Here is a 14,332-nt window from a genome sequence, read left to right as displayed (position 1 = left end):
AAGACCCTTTATGAGAGAACTGAAATATTTGATGCAGTCTAGTGCTTTAAATCTTGAATTAAGTCTTGGTGGTCCATGGCCACAAAAGGTATTTAAAGGGGGTCTGTGGTGAAGGAAAGGTTGAGAACCCCTATTATACACTATTCAGTGTGAAAGGTTTTGTGGAAAAAAAATTCCTCTGGCCCTTGTGGTATTTGGGCTTGAACAGTCACAGATGTGCTTAATCTATAGTTGGAAACTTTTGTGTGGTATTGTGTTGGGTTATTTTTGCATTATTTTTGATTTGTTGAAAAACAATATATTGAAAACCAAAATATCAAACCCGATGATTCATAAAGTTCCAAACTTTACATTAAAAGTCTTGCTTCTTGATATATACTGCTACAGTGCATTATCTCAAATTATTTCAGACTTGTCTGATGTAATGCGTAATGTGACTACAGAACTGGATTTGCCATAATGCAGCATGACCAATCAGGTACTAGAATGTGCAAGAGTTTTCCTGTCCATGGTCAGCTCTGCAATATAAGTTCTTCTACAAAGTTTTCCCTATTCCACCTCTACATTTACAGTAGATAATACACATTATTTTTTTATTTTCATTATAGTTTTTTTCTGATTTTCGCTGTATCCTTAATTAGCTTCCTTCACTTTGTCTTCAGAGTAAGCATATTATTTCTTATTTAGCACTGTTCTTTTCTTCTGCTTTTATGAGAATATTGATGACTGGAAACTTTGCTTGTGCATAAATGTGAATGCTTTTTTGAGCAGTCATGAAATGCCTTCTTGTCTAACATGAATCAACTGATAACAATGTATCTAAATATTTTTTTAATCGACTATTTTTTTATGAAGAGAATCATGAGATAATGGGTAAAATACTGATCTTTTTGAAATGTGATGGGCCTGAAATTTGAGAATGTAATTTGCTGATGTGTAAACTGAAATAAACCAAGACATTTTTCCATTCTTGTTTGACATCAAACCTGATACAATTAGGATGAATGATTAGAAACTGAAAGGGACAAAAGAAAACGTGAATGTTGCTCTTAGTGAATGCAGTGGCATTGTTCATTTTGAGATGACTGCTTGGAAGTACATTCTGAAGTCTATGCAAAAAGAAAGGCTGAGCAGCTGGTTAGGTTTCTTCTCTTGTTGATTCCTGCACTTTCTGCACAGGATCCTCTGTAATATGCTGCAGCTCTAGTCCCTTCCAGATTAATTTAATCTGTGGGTGATATACTTCAATGGTGTCTCCTTTAGATTCATTAAGCTTTTGTGGTTAGGGATTTTTAGGTTTTTCCTTCTGGGTGATGGGGCTTTGGAGAAAAAAGGGAAAAAATATGGTATCTTTTGAGTGGTTGGCAGAAGGGCTAGCAGAATTTAAAAGGTCCTTCTGGTTTACTAATAGTTGCTGTGCCCTTAAATAAGCTACTCAGGCTCATGTCTTTTAAAAAACCTGTTTTAAAAGATCTTTGTGCTAGCTTGGCCTTAGCCAACAAGGAAATCCATGAAGTTAAATGGTAGTGAAGCGATAGGGAGTATGAAAGATGTGTAGGTGGTGAAGAAAGAACAGGGTTTTAGATAAATAATTTATTGAAATAATCATTAGAATGTTACAATAACTAAACTAAAACCTGCTGGGGTTTGAAGAAACTGAGGGATTCATTCTTTATGATACATTTTTATGATCCTTTAGAACTGAGTAGTACTTGGAACCAAACTAGTTCCTCCTGTAGGTAATAGTGGACAAGAGAAACTGAAGCTTGCATGAAATTCTAAAGTTTGTGTTGTATTATATGTTTTCAGTCTTGTATTCCTCTACGTATGCAAGTAGAATAAATGTATCCAAACTTTAGCATACAGTAAATAGTCAAAGTTATACAGTCTGTTTATTTGGAGAAATCTTCTGTCTTGTTTAGCACATTATAATCTGATAATTTAGCCCATAGGTGCAATAATAAAAATTATGTTGAAAGAAGGTGGAGGCCATTGTGACAGTGCTTCTGTGAGGCCATTTTAACACAATGTTTTTTTTCCTCTCAAGTCTAACTTTTTCTGTTAAGGACTGTAAAATGAATTTGAATGGCTTTATAAAATATAAAACCCCTTAAATATTACTTTTACTATAAAGAAGAATGAACACCATGTGTCATCTTTGTTCTGTTAATAGGAGGTATATTTTCAGGAGTTCATGTATTTCAGTCTTTGTGGAAGATAACCTGAGAGAAGAATGGAAGAGAATTTTTACATACAAAATGAAGTTATATAGTCACATGCTTGTGTTAATCACCTGTCATTTTTTTTTTCTTTTCATTCACTATGCTTATTATTTTTGAAGATTGATCCTGTTATAATTCTGTGTTGGTTTAAGCCCTGCTGGGACTGGAGACCACGTTGCCATTGTCCCTCCCCCACCCTCGGACACAAGTAGGGCACAAACCCTGGGTTAAAATAAGAAGAAATTTAATACAACAGTGTAATAAGCAATCTGAACAACAACAGTAGCAATGATAACAACAATAAACAGTAATAACAGTAAACAAGACAAAAGATATACAGAGGAATACCGCAATGGTTACAGACAGCCCGCCGTGTGCTCCCCGTCACCAAAGCCACAAAGGAAAAAGTTCCCCGCTCCAGACCTGAAGTCAGCATGGTGTGAATAACCTGGCTGGAGATTCCTTCCCCTTCTCTGCTGGGGAAACTTAACCCTATCCTAGCTGAACCAGGACAAATCGAATGAATGGAATTTTTTTCTTTGGTTTGTTTCTGAAAAATGGTCAGCTTGTTAGGACTAATTTGATATGCTTTCAAATCGGATGAGTCTCTGCACGTTAGACTGATAATTTGGACATGGTTTTGCAAGCTGTCGTGGTCTGAACCAAATGGTAAACAAAAAGCAGCTTTTGTTGGGAGCATTAGTACTTGTTCTAGGGAGTTTTCAGGATTGTCCATAGTTAACTGTGTAGCCTAAGAGGTTTTAGCAGCCCCTTGGCAAACATGTTGTGAAATACAGTCCTTGCTCTGCAGAGTTAACAGCCCGAAAATGATATGCTGTTCTCTTGGTTTAAAAAGTTTTTTACTTTTTTTTTGGAGATTAATTCTATCCTGATATCTGTACCTTCCTGCTGTGAATGAGTAGAACCCATGACTGTTTTAGTTAGCAGTGGTTGTGGTATTGACATCTTGCGTATCATAGCAGAGAGAGACACTAGTGTGCTAGTTAAAACAGTACTAAGTGTAAGGTTATTCTCAAGCATAAAAGCAATATCCCATTTGCTTTTGAGTACAGTTTCATTTTCAGCAGGCAGATTAGAAGACTGACCTTTCTGACATTAGGTACTTAAAGAGATTCTCTAAATGTTTTTTTCATAAGCCTTTTCATTCAGTCCTGGAGAGATTGATGCTTGCATGGTTACCTATATTTATGTTTCATTGCAATTGGTGGCTGGTCTATGTTTTAGTCTAGAAGTTATTTATAATACATAAAAATGAAACTTATCTAATAAGTATCTCCAACTTTAATGCATGAATTTGTAATTTTGTGTGTTGGAAAAGCTTCTGATCTTTCCTTCGAGTGTTGCAGATTCTTGTATTCTCACCCTCAGGATTTTTTTCCTATTTTAGTTTCTGTGTATCATACATTCCTATGTTTTTTACTAGAAAAATACCAGAAATTTATGGAATCCTAAACATTCTAATATAAATCATATTTAAAAATGCATTAATCCTTACTCTCTCTCACACTCTTTTTTTTTTTTCTGATACAGTCTAGCTTAAATTATATACCTAGCAATTCAGTGTTACTAGTATGGATGGTGTTAAGCTACTTCGGGGCTGTTATTGAATAAAAAAACACCAGAAAACAAAAACCAAATCAGTTGAAAATTCCCGTTCTCCCCTGTCTTGGAAATGGGGAAGATGAAGGAAAAAATTGAAAGGATTACTTAATAAAATTTAAATAAACCTGCAGTCACCAGTACAACAAAATGATGAGTGGGTCATTTTAAAATTATACTTCCACTTTTGAAAGGGATCAGTAGGGAGGATAAACCAAACACATGTACAGTAATGGACCAGTGAGTGCTTTGTGCATAAATTTGGTCTTTGGAAATAAGTCTGTCAATAGTGTGTTGGTATCTTCACAGTGTGAATAGTGATCTTCTGTTTTATTTGTTAAATTAAGTGTGTGTAGCAACAACTGTAGGCATCGGGCAACACATTTAAGAAAGACTAGTTAAACCCCAGTATTTTCTAATTCCTTTTGAAATCACTCATTAGCCAGTATATTGCTGCATAACTGTGACCTGACTGTCCCAGATGTGCTGCTCATGTTTTCACGTGTGTTGCTTCTCAGTATAAACTGCTTTTTCTTGTACATCCCTATAACAAAATATTTGAGAATGGAAAAGTGAGCATTCTTTTGGTCCATAAAATGATCTTAGTTATTTGAACAGGAATAAAAAACAGATGATGTTTGTTTTGATGTATAGTTTTCTAGTTATTGTGTCATCTGGGTATATTTTAAAGGACCAGGTCTGCATAATATCATAATTTAGATTTCATTTCAAGGTATGTGGTAAAGTCTATATTTCTGGTTTACCTCAGTGAAGAATATTAAAGTGTAAATAAAAGTAGTTTTTCATGGATTCAGATTTTCTGATATGAATGCTGCATTATGTTCTAGATTTCATTGGTTTAAAGAGGATTTTCACTTTTTTTTTTTTTTTTAAGGTCAAACATACGGCCAGACTATGCGGATACAAGCTTGCATGAGTTCAAAATGCACACCTTCAGTCGTGTGACATCTTGCAAAGTCTGTCAGATGCTTCTGAGGTAAACTTTTGAAGTATTGGTTTTTTTTTTTTCCTCAGGTGAAATATCTGAGTCAAAGGAGCATGTGGAAACACATGGCTAGCTGGTTACCTGTCCAAGACAGACAAGCCATGAAATCCTACATAGTATTTCTTGTTGTATTAGCAAGTTTTTATAATAAAATTTCAAATTTTAACAGGAGTGCTGTTAAAAGCTCGAGATGCTTCTCATTTATAAGAATGCTGCTTTATCATGATTCTCTTAGAGAATTATTTAATAAAGGAGTTCTTGTGGAAGAGTAAGTAACAACTGTTTTGTACAGTTTTGACTACCATGGCTGTTCCATGGGGCCTGTTGCTGTAGACGACCAGTTACAAGAACAGATAGAATATTTTTTTCAGAAAATCAGATTCTGATGATGCTCATAAATGTTTGATATGGGGAGATTGGTTTGTGAGACGGAAAATAACTGTGAGGCATTAACAGCCATTTCTGAACCAGGGATATGTAGACAAATTGAAGATAGATATTACAAAGCTAGTTAAGAAATGCTAGCAGAAAACTAATGCTTTCATGAACAAGGATTTGTAAGGCTGACTTAAGCTAATTAATTCCATGTTTTCTGCCTCTTTCCTCTGAAACACACACATGCTTGCACATCTGTAGTTTCTCATTCATTATTTTAGCTATCTTCTAGGAGCTACCTTGTTTTTTTGGTAAATACGGAATGTCCAATGGTATAGAGGTATATACTGAACCTACATTTCATAGTGTAAGTTGGAGATGTAAAAGCTTTGTAAACTTTGGCCAGTTCAGGTGCTCATAATGGGTTGTCCAGAGAAGCTGTGGATGCCCCTGCTTCCTGGCAGTGGGTTGAGTGGGACTTTGAGTAACCTAATCTAGTGGAAGGTGTCCCTGCCTATGGCAGGGGGGTTGAAACTAGGTGATCTTTAAGATCCCTTCCAACCCAAACCATTCTATGATTCTGTGATATGATTCTGCATTGCATATTGTTTATGTTCCCAAAAATGTAGCCATAGCATTTTAGAAAGGGCATTTGAAGTACGGGTAGTGGTTTTGTTAAGCACAGGCATGGAATAAAATAACCTCAGGTGTGTTTCTCCCTGTCACGTATTTTTTCCTTTAGCAACCTTTTTCCTGAACAGTTAGACTGACCTGAATTTTCAGAGATTATTTCTTTGTAGGTTCCCCCCCCCCCCCCCCCCCCCTCAATGCAGTAAGGTCTAAGGGACTATGAAGAGTGGTGCATACATCCTGAACTTAGAGATGGTAGGGCTAATTTCTGAATTTGAAGCAGTATATTTGAGTCATTGCGTCTCTTACTGCACTAGCAGCTGTTGCTGAGAAACGGCCGTCTTGCTTCCAGGACACAGCCCGCATGATGCTGCATTGTTCTGCATAGGCATGCCAATTGCTCAAAGATAGCTTGGGTATCCCCAAATGCTACCTTGTGGTATATAGACATGTCCCTGGATATTTAAATTGTATTGAAAACCTACTGGACTTAGCCTCATAAAGTGCCTAAATTGCTTTTTAAAATGGATTGTAATTTTAAGTTGCAAACATAAGCTAACGTGTAAATACTTGGAAAAAAAATCTGAACTTTAGTGCCTAATCTGTAAGTGGAGGTAAAATTCTTGTCTTAGAAGCATCTGTAGTGAAGGATAATGTTACATCCTATACTTTTATATAGAGAATCTTGCATTCCTGTGTAGCAATAAGGAAAAAAATAAAAATGGAAGACTGTATTAAAATATTTTTATACTCTCTATTTATTTGTCTTTAAGTTTGTGTATTCTGATACTTAAAAATACTGAGCTTCTGAATTTAATTAAAAATGTATTTCATCACTAACAGTCTAGAAATTGCTATAGTAAATAGCAGTTGCTGTACATTTCGTTCAGGTTTAACTTGTTTAATCCTGTATTTCATATGAGACACCTGATTTTCCTTTGAAGCTGAAGGTGTTATGTGAGACTGGGATGCATAATCACTCCAGACTGGTCAGGATAATCTTGGGGACAGACAAGTCTACTGTAAAGAGCAAGCAGCTACATCAATAGATGGAACCCATATAATTGCTTGGTGGTACACGTAAAGAGCTGTTTCCCTGTTAGCCATTCAGTGGATTGTACCTAAGAGAAAAGGCATGCAAAATCTGAAAACAAATAGGTTCCTTCAGACTCAAGTTTAGATTCCAATTCATTAAGGGGAATTGGAGAACATTTAGACTAAGGAAAGTGACTCCTTATTTAGCAGCTCTGAATATTAACTAAAATGTACTGGGATATCTATATATATTAATTTTAATGAACAAATTTAAAGTCAAGAATATTTGCAATATAGCCTATAAACTCCTCCTGCTTAAATATATATATATTCAAACTTACAACTCTCTTAAAATGGATCATAGTCTTCAGGGTGGCTAGGCAAATTCATACAGAAATGAAACGAACTGTAGAACTGTAGTAGGATAGACACATAATGGTACAATTTCAGGTGCAGTGTGCCAAAGTTGTTTTGGGCTAAATTGAAATGGAGATTGTTATTCTACTAGTAGTCCAGAAGAACTATCTGGTTGTGATTTTTAAATGGCTAGTAGTGACGAAAAGCAGATGAGCTGCTTGTCAGTTGTCACTTTTTCTGAGTCTTTAAGGACTATCATTATGCAGAACAGCAAATGACTTCTAATACCCTCTGCCATGTCTCTTATTTCCTTTATGCATGGAATTTATCACCTCTAATGTATCGCTATCTAATTTTATTTTACAGGGGAACATTTTATCAAGGCTATTTATGTTCTAAGTGTGGAGCTGGTGCACACAAAGAATGTTTAGGAAGATTAGACAATTGTGGCAGAGCTAATTCAGGTGGTAAGTCATTTTTATTGTTAGAATACCATTTTTAATTAGGACATAAAACTTGCTAGATATAATTAAGGTTTAATTTACCTCTAATTTGTGTTTATTGTAACATACATACTTGTGAAACTACCATTTATAAGCACAATTAGAATTGCCTTTAGAATTCATAGGGATTTTTATTGCTACTAAATTGAAATGTTTGAAAGCAGGAGAGAACTGTTATAGGTCAAACCCAATTTCTTCGTCAATGTCGCATACAACAAGGAATTGCTCTCATTTTAATCTGCTCATATGTAACACCTGCTGGACAGCATATCATCTATCATCCCTGTGGTCCTCCCTTTATGTCTATGTCAATTTTCATATTTTCATCTCAGCTCCTAAAGCTGTTTGTGTTGCCTCAGCTTCCTCTTTCATGTCGTTGGTTTCCATGGTTTCTGTCTACTCACAATATTCACAAAAAGGTGATTGATGGCTCTCTACTTCTTTTACTTCTCACATTTAAGGACCTTTTTTCTTTCTTCTTCTTTTAATCGATTGCTATACTCTGTGAGTTTCTTCCCTGGCCATTGTCACTTTGCACTTCCCCTATTCTTCTGCTCTTTGGGACCTTAGGGACTCTCCTGACTTCAGTTATCGTTTGGTGTCCCTCAGATGACTCCAAATATGACCTCTTCCCTTTCTGCTTAGTAATGTATTTGTAATCCTCTGACATCTTCTGGATCTTCCACTTCTAATGCTAAATGCTATCTCTCATCATTTGTCTCCCTTCCCTGACTGTGAGTTTGTTGCACTCCAGCCAGCTAGTCACATAACCATAGGGCCATTTTTGATTCTTCCCTCTGTCCAAGTTTTTAACTATTCTTTCTTCTTTCTAGAGATGATTTGGTGGTGATAGGGGGGGACGGACAACTGACAGACACACAACACACACCCCCCAACCCCCGAATTTCTCTCTCAATTAATATGTTTGAACTCCTGTTGTTTGAATGTGTTTGAAAGAGAAAAGACCTTGGAACACATGATGATTTCTGTAAAGTGTAGTTGTATATGTTGGGGAAGTTTCTATTAAGTTGTTCTTCTCACTTCTCTAAAATCTCTGCATTCCTTTCAAGAATTATTTCATAATAGCTTATGAAGTGTCCTATGTCTTGTGTATCTCATAAAAGCTACTGCAACCTTCTCCACTGGGTTTTCTTTTTGACGTTACTATCTACAAACTTTACAAAATGCTGTTGCAAAGAGAATCTCTTTCCCACTGCTTGAATTACATTATGACTTAATCTGCTGCTCTTCACTCATCTGCTGCTTCAAGATTTTCGCTCTAGCTTTTTGTTCATTTCAAAATTGTATAAGCTTCTTTCTGTCTTTGTCCCTATTTGCGTTACTTCCCGACTACTACTTGGCTTTTGGCTCGCTTTGCTATTTGTTTGCTTCATTCTTTCGTGAAATCACCAGGATGGCAGGTACTGACTTCTGCTGAAGTCAGTGAACTTTATTTTTTCCTGTTACTTTCTTGTATTGGAGATCTTACATGCTATCTTCCAAGTCTGGACTTTTTAAAAATAATCTTTTTTTGATCTGAAAACCATACAGGCAATCATGGATTTCAATGAAAATTACTTTTTTGGAACACAGGTTTTTTTTGTAGCACTTTAAATGGATATTCTAAAGAAAATAAATATTTAAAATTACATCAAAATTTGAATACTTAAAATCAATTACATTTAAATTAATAGAGCAGAAAACCAAACAGATACTATTCTTCAGGAGAGCTATTTTCTGTGGTGTAAACCACCCCTACTTCTATTTTTTCTTTCTTTTGCACCTTCTGTTTTAATTGCTTTTGTATTTTTATTTTAATTGGATAGCTGGGACCCCAGGAGGCAGAGGCTTGTCTTTCTATTTCTCTGTAGAGATCTGTGGACACATATGGTGCAATGTGTATCAATAAGAATGACCATAAATGCCTAGATAACACAAGGTCTGATTTCTTGCAGTTTTCCTGCGTATATAATTAATGCTGTACATGTGCTAGAGGGAACAAAATAAAGAAAAAAAAAAAAATTCACACTTCTGCTGCTTTGTGAGTGGAATAAATTTTAATTTTACAACTTCAAAGGAGAAGAATGTTATTTTGGATTTTACATTAAATTATTGCCCCGATTTTTGTAAAACAATACTCTCCTGAGGCTTACTTCAGTGAAATTGGCAGCAACTGGATTGTTAAAATACTGTTTTGTGATATGCTTAGCTTACATCCAGGTGTTCTCTGTCCTCTATTCAAACTTCTCTTTCTCTTTTTTAGTCTATCTATCTTCTGTGCAAAGGCTCCCAGATTTCTGTAGCTCTAGTATAAGCCATAAGAGTTGTGTATGTTCCATCTGCTCGTGAGGCAGAATGACAGGAGGTGCTAGGCTGTGGCATCCTTACGTAGCTGCAAAAACAAAGTCTAAATTAGAGTTCTTGCCATGCTCCCCCTTGCTCTATGAATGAATGACTATGGAAAGGACAAATGGTTTGGGCCACCTTGTTGAAAACATGTTCTCTCTCCACCTGATGAGATACTTTGGCCAATGAGTAGGAAGGGAAATCTTGAGATTTTTCTGTTATTTTCCATTTTATTCTTTGTTTAGCTTTTTAAAGAAAGAAGTGTTGATTGAGCAGTGCTGCCCATTCATACTGTACACAGAGTAAGGAAAGGTTTAAGGAGGAGCTTTACCATTTCCTGTTTCCCTATATGGTCCAGAAGGGGATGGGACAATTCAGAGTCTTTTAAATACTGGTTTGTGTAACTTGAGTATGAATGATTTTCCAGAGCTATGTTTTCACTTTTCCAGAGTTATGCTGAGAAATGAAGTCTCCCATAAGTTATCTGCCACGCCTGCCATGTTAGGAAATGTTATTAAAAAAATGCAGACACAAAGATATGATGTAAAATTCAACATTTTCACTGCATTTTGTGGAAGAAGTATGCTCTGCATGTACAAAATTCCAACGTAGTTTTAATTTTGAAGCTTTTCCTTTTGAAATCTGGAGAAATTAATTTACGATCAATTTAATTTTTCTAGTGGTGTCATTAGCTGCTCCTGTGGGAAATTAGCAAAGGTGGCCTGAGAGTGCTATTAGATAAGAAATTGTGGAGCATAGCCGGAATGCTTCGGTAGTAGCAAAATGCCTGGAACATTTATTGTATCGCTACGTATTTCTTTTGTTTCTAGGGGACTATTACAGCCTTTTTCACAGGGCATAATGGATGTGAAACAATCATCCTTTTAGAAAACTGGACATTATTATTCCCCTGTCATCTGGTATTAGTTTCTTCCACAGATATGGAATATATATATCTCCCGTGATATATGTGTGGTCTGTTTAATCTGGTGTTCTGTCATTCTGCCAATGGTTCATTCCAGACGCTTCAAAGGAAAGTGCAAATCTTCTCTGTGGTGGACAATGCTCAGGAATGATGCTACTTTCTTAATCCTGTTAAATTTTCTTTTTCTTTTTGGTGTTTTAAGAGTTTTTACATCTTGTTAATGCTTTTACATAGCTTCCCTGTTTTTGTTGACAGAATTATCTAACTGCATTTCAGAAGTTTTGGAACAGTGAGATCTGTAAAGTTGTTTGGGATTTTTGTAGGTTGCATATCTTATCCTGGTTATGTTTGATTTTTCACCTTTGTACTTTAACATGTGTCTTTGGGTTTTTGTGAGAAGAGTTGATGGAACTCTTGGCTGACTGTTTCTGTATGGAAATTATAACTTCTCATGACCTCTTATTAGTATACTGTCTGAACTGAATAGTCTTGATTTTTATTTTTTTAATTATCTCTTCATAAGTGGAACTTTTTCTATGCCTCAATTTTCATTCCTATTTGGCAGACCTATTTCTATTTTCTGTTTGAAAAGAGGTGATTAGAATTCAAAACCCTTCAGTGAGAATATACCATTAAGTAGCTTAAAGGCATTTGAATTTTCCTCAGCATTTTCTGGTTTTGTACAGTTTAAAACTTTGTTTTCTTTTTGGACCACTGAACAGATGTTTTTGCTAGTCTTTCTGAAATGATGCTTAGAACCTCCCTGAATGGATTAAATCCTTTTGTATTTCATTCCAAGTAACAGTTTGTGAAAATTCTAAAGACAGACATCCGAAGACAGATGAAACCTTTAGAATGACAAATTTAATAAGTATCAAATTTAGATGATACACTTATGAGACAAACATTGACAAAATTTGAAGATAAATTGCTGTTTTGTCATGCTATGCCTTAGACCCAAACATATGCCAGCTCTTCAGATGTTTTGCTTCAAAGAAGTCCAGTTCAACAGACTGTAAAAGTTGCAGTGATAAAAGATGCAGAGTTAATCAGTTGAATTAATAAATAGAACAAAATGTCTGTATTTAGCCCTTGGGTTTTTTTTCTTATTGTTCCTGCCCTTGTTGCTATAAAACAGCAATGCTGGTTGAAATCTGTGCTCGTTTCTGTCATTATTGATTTCCCTTTTTTTCCCCCTGAAATGCTGCCCTATACATGCTCAAGTAGTCCTCTGTATTTTCATATATTTTGATGCCCTATCACTTAATTTTTTTTACTTGAAATCCTCTGTGCCCCCTCTTTTTTGATAATGTTCTGATGAACTCCTTCGAGTTTGATTGTGCAGTCTTAAATGCAAGGCCTTATGAAATCCTTAAACACAAGGATTACAAAATGGATGCACATCTTTTTTCTGACAGGGCCCTTTATAAGGACATATGTGGTGTTCTTTTTTTTTTGGTGGCTGATGTGGAGGTCTCCTCTTCCCGTTCTACCTCTTCTGGCTTCTCAACTGCATTCTTATGCCTTATTTCAAGGCAAAGGACAATTTTATTTATCTGGTGATGCTCTCCCACTAGTTGGAAGGGTTTATATTTGGGAATGATTAAGAGTGGGACCTTTGGTAAGTGGGTGTGAGTAAGACATACTTTTAGTAGACTAAGGGAGAAGCTGTGTCCCTCGTTATTCCCACTTTCACTGTACAGGTTGTTCTGTGTCCCTTGCAATTTCTGCAGAGGTCCTCAAGACTGATAAAACAGGACCTCTGTCCAGAACATACTGCAAAACTCCTGTCTGTTGCCTAGTCTAAACCAGCAGAATTAACAATTCATTCCTATTGCCAGACTGGAATTTTTCCAACTCCATCTAATTATATTAAGTATTCTTATGCAAATGTTTACTGGTTCCACAGACTATTGAACATTTCAGTTAGATGGCCCACCAATAATGGTTCTAGAATCTGAAAATGTTTTGAATATTTTAAATATGGTGCCAAACCCACAAGATTTTCTTCTTTATATTGCTGTTCCCAGGGAATGTTTGAAACCTCTCTAATCAGGGCATAAATGGATTTGAAAAACATGAACTGTGCATTTTTATAGTACTTTTTAGTTAACTTATGCGTGATTCCTTTCTCCTTCAAGTAATTCAATTGGAAAAAGTAGTATATTTCCTTAGGTGGAAAAGAAGTTTAACTGTGTAATGAACTTGAAAGAAAATGTTACCATATGAATGGGTTAAGTTTAGAGTTGCTTTCATATGGTAATGTGTATGCCAAATAATATGCTCCATGCTGTTTATGTAATAATTGCTTGCTACAGCACATTAGAGATTATTCATAAAAAGCATGTGTTTTTGACATCTAAAAAGAAACCAACAGCTTTCATTGTTTACCTTTTTGCTGGCTTGATCAATAGTTGCAAAGTTGCTGGCTCTCCTCCAAACCTACCATGTCAACAAAATTGACAAGTAAATGCTCAAATCCCAGAATGTTCATTGGAGTTATGCCACTTTTTATTTACCTGCAACAAAGGTTGAGCTGTATTGTTTAACTAACCATCCTTGCTCAACCTGAACAAAAGTCACTTGGGGGGCTTGATATTTTGTGCAGAGTCCTACACTGTGGTACTTCTAGGTCACAATTTCATTTTGTTCTGACTTTGCAATGACGAGCTAAATGACTGAAAAGGAGGAGGTAGTCCCATAGCTTCTTTAAAGAGGCTTACTTTATAGTTCCTGCATTTTAAATATTTTGAATTTTCTTTTAAAATAGGAAGGTGAGTAGTTTACTACTTAGTTAGCATGTAACTCAGCTAGTCTGTTTCATCCATGAGGAGATATTCCCATTTTCTGATCTGTGTTATTGAGGCCAGCTGCTGCTTCTGATGCTTTTGTAGTAAAATATAATTATCAAAATGTGACCCAATAGTATCATGGCCTCTGTGAATAAACAAAAACCCTAAAAATTGTTCTGAACTATGGCAGTAAAAGTAGCTAGCTGTCAGAACTGGGAACTCGCTCACTTGATAATTTCATTGGCACATTGGTGATGAGCAGGAACTTGAATTAAAATTGTCACGTGTAAAGTATCTGCTGGTGGATATCCTCAGATATTCATTTTTTTCCAAAAATAGAAACAAGTAGAAATGAGGTTTTTTGCTTCTGTGTGACATTTGGAAAAAAGATCTCTCATGAAGAAGCAATTCACATAATTCAATATTCTGAATATTGAATATTCTGAAATACAGTAATATTCAAACTGTAATGAAATAAAAAGACAGGCATAAGTCTTATTTTTTGAATAGGCTTTTATATG

The 14,332-nt window shown here is 35.6% G+C and overlaps 1 protein-coding gene across 6 annotated transcripts in view; it reads left to right on the top strand.

Moving 5' to 3' along the window:
• Positions 1-14,332, top strand: part of VAV3 (vav guanine nucleotide exchange factor 3) — a 172,993-nt gene that overhangs the window by 96,301 nt on the left and 62,360 nt on the right. For all 6 annotated transcript variants that reach the window (XM_074906706.1, XM_074906705.1, XM_074906704.1 and 3 more), the window contains 2 exons: positions 4,738-4,839; positions 7,612-7,712. In XM_074906706.1, the coding sequence (XP_074762807.1) occupies positions 4,738-4,839; positions 7,612-7,712 (203 nt within the window). The remainder of the gene's footprint in view (positions 1-4,737; positions 4,840-7,611; positions 7,713-14,332) is intronic.

This window comes from Athene noctua, chromosome 5, assembly GCF_965140245.1.
Source record: "Athene noctua chromosome 5, bAthNoc1.hap1.1, whole genome shotgun sequence".
NCBI lineage: Eukaryota > Metazoa > Chordata > Aves > Strigiformes > Strigidae > Athene > Athene noctua.
The sequence above is the reverse complement of the archived record's forward strand: the minus strand, read 5'-3'. Positions and strand labels throughout refer to the sequence as shown.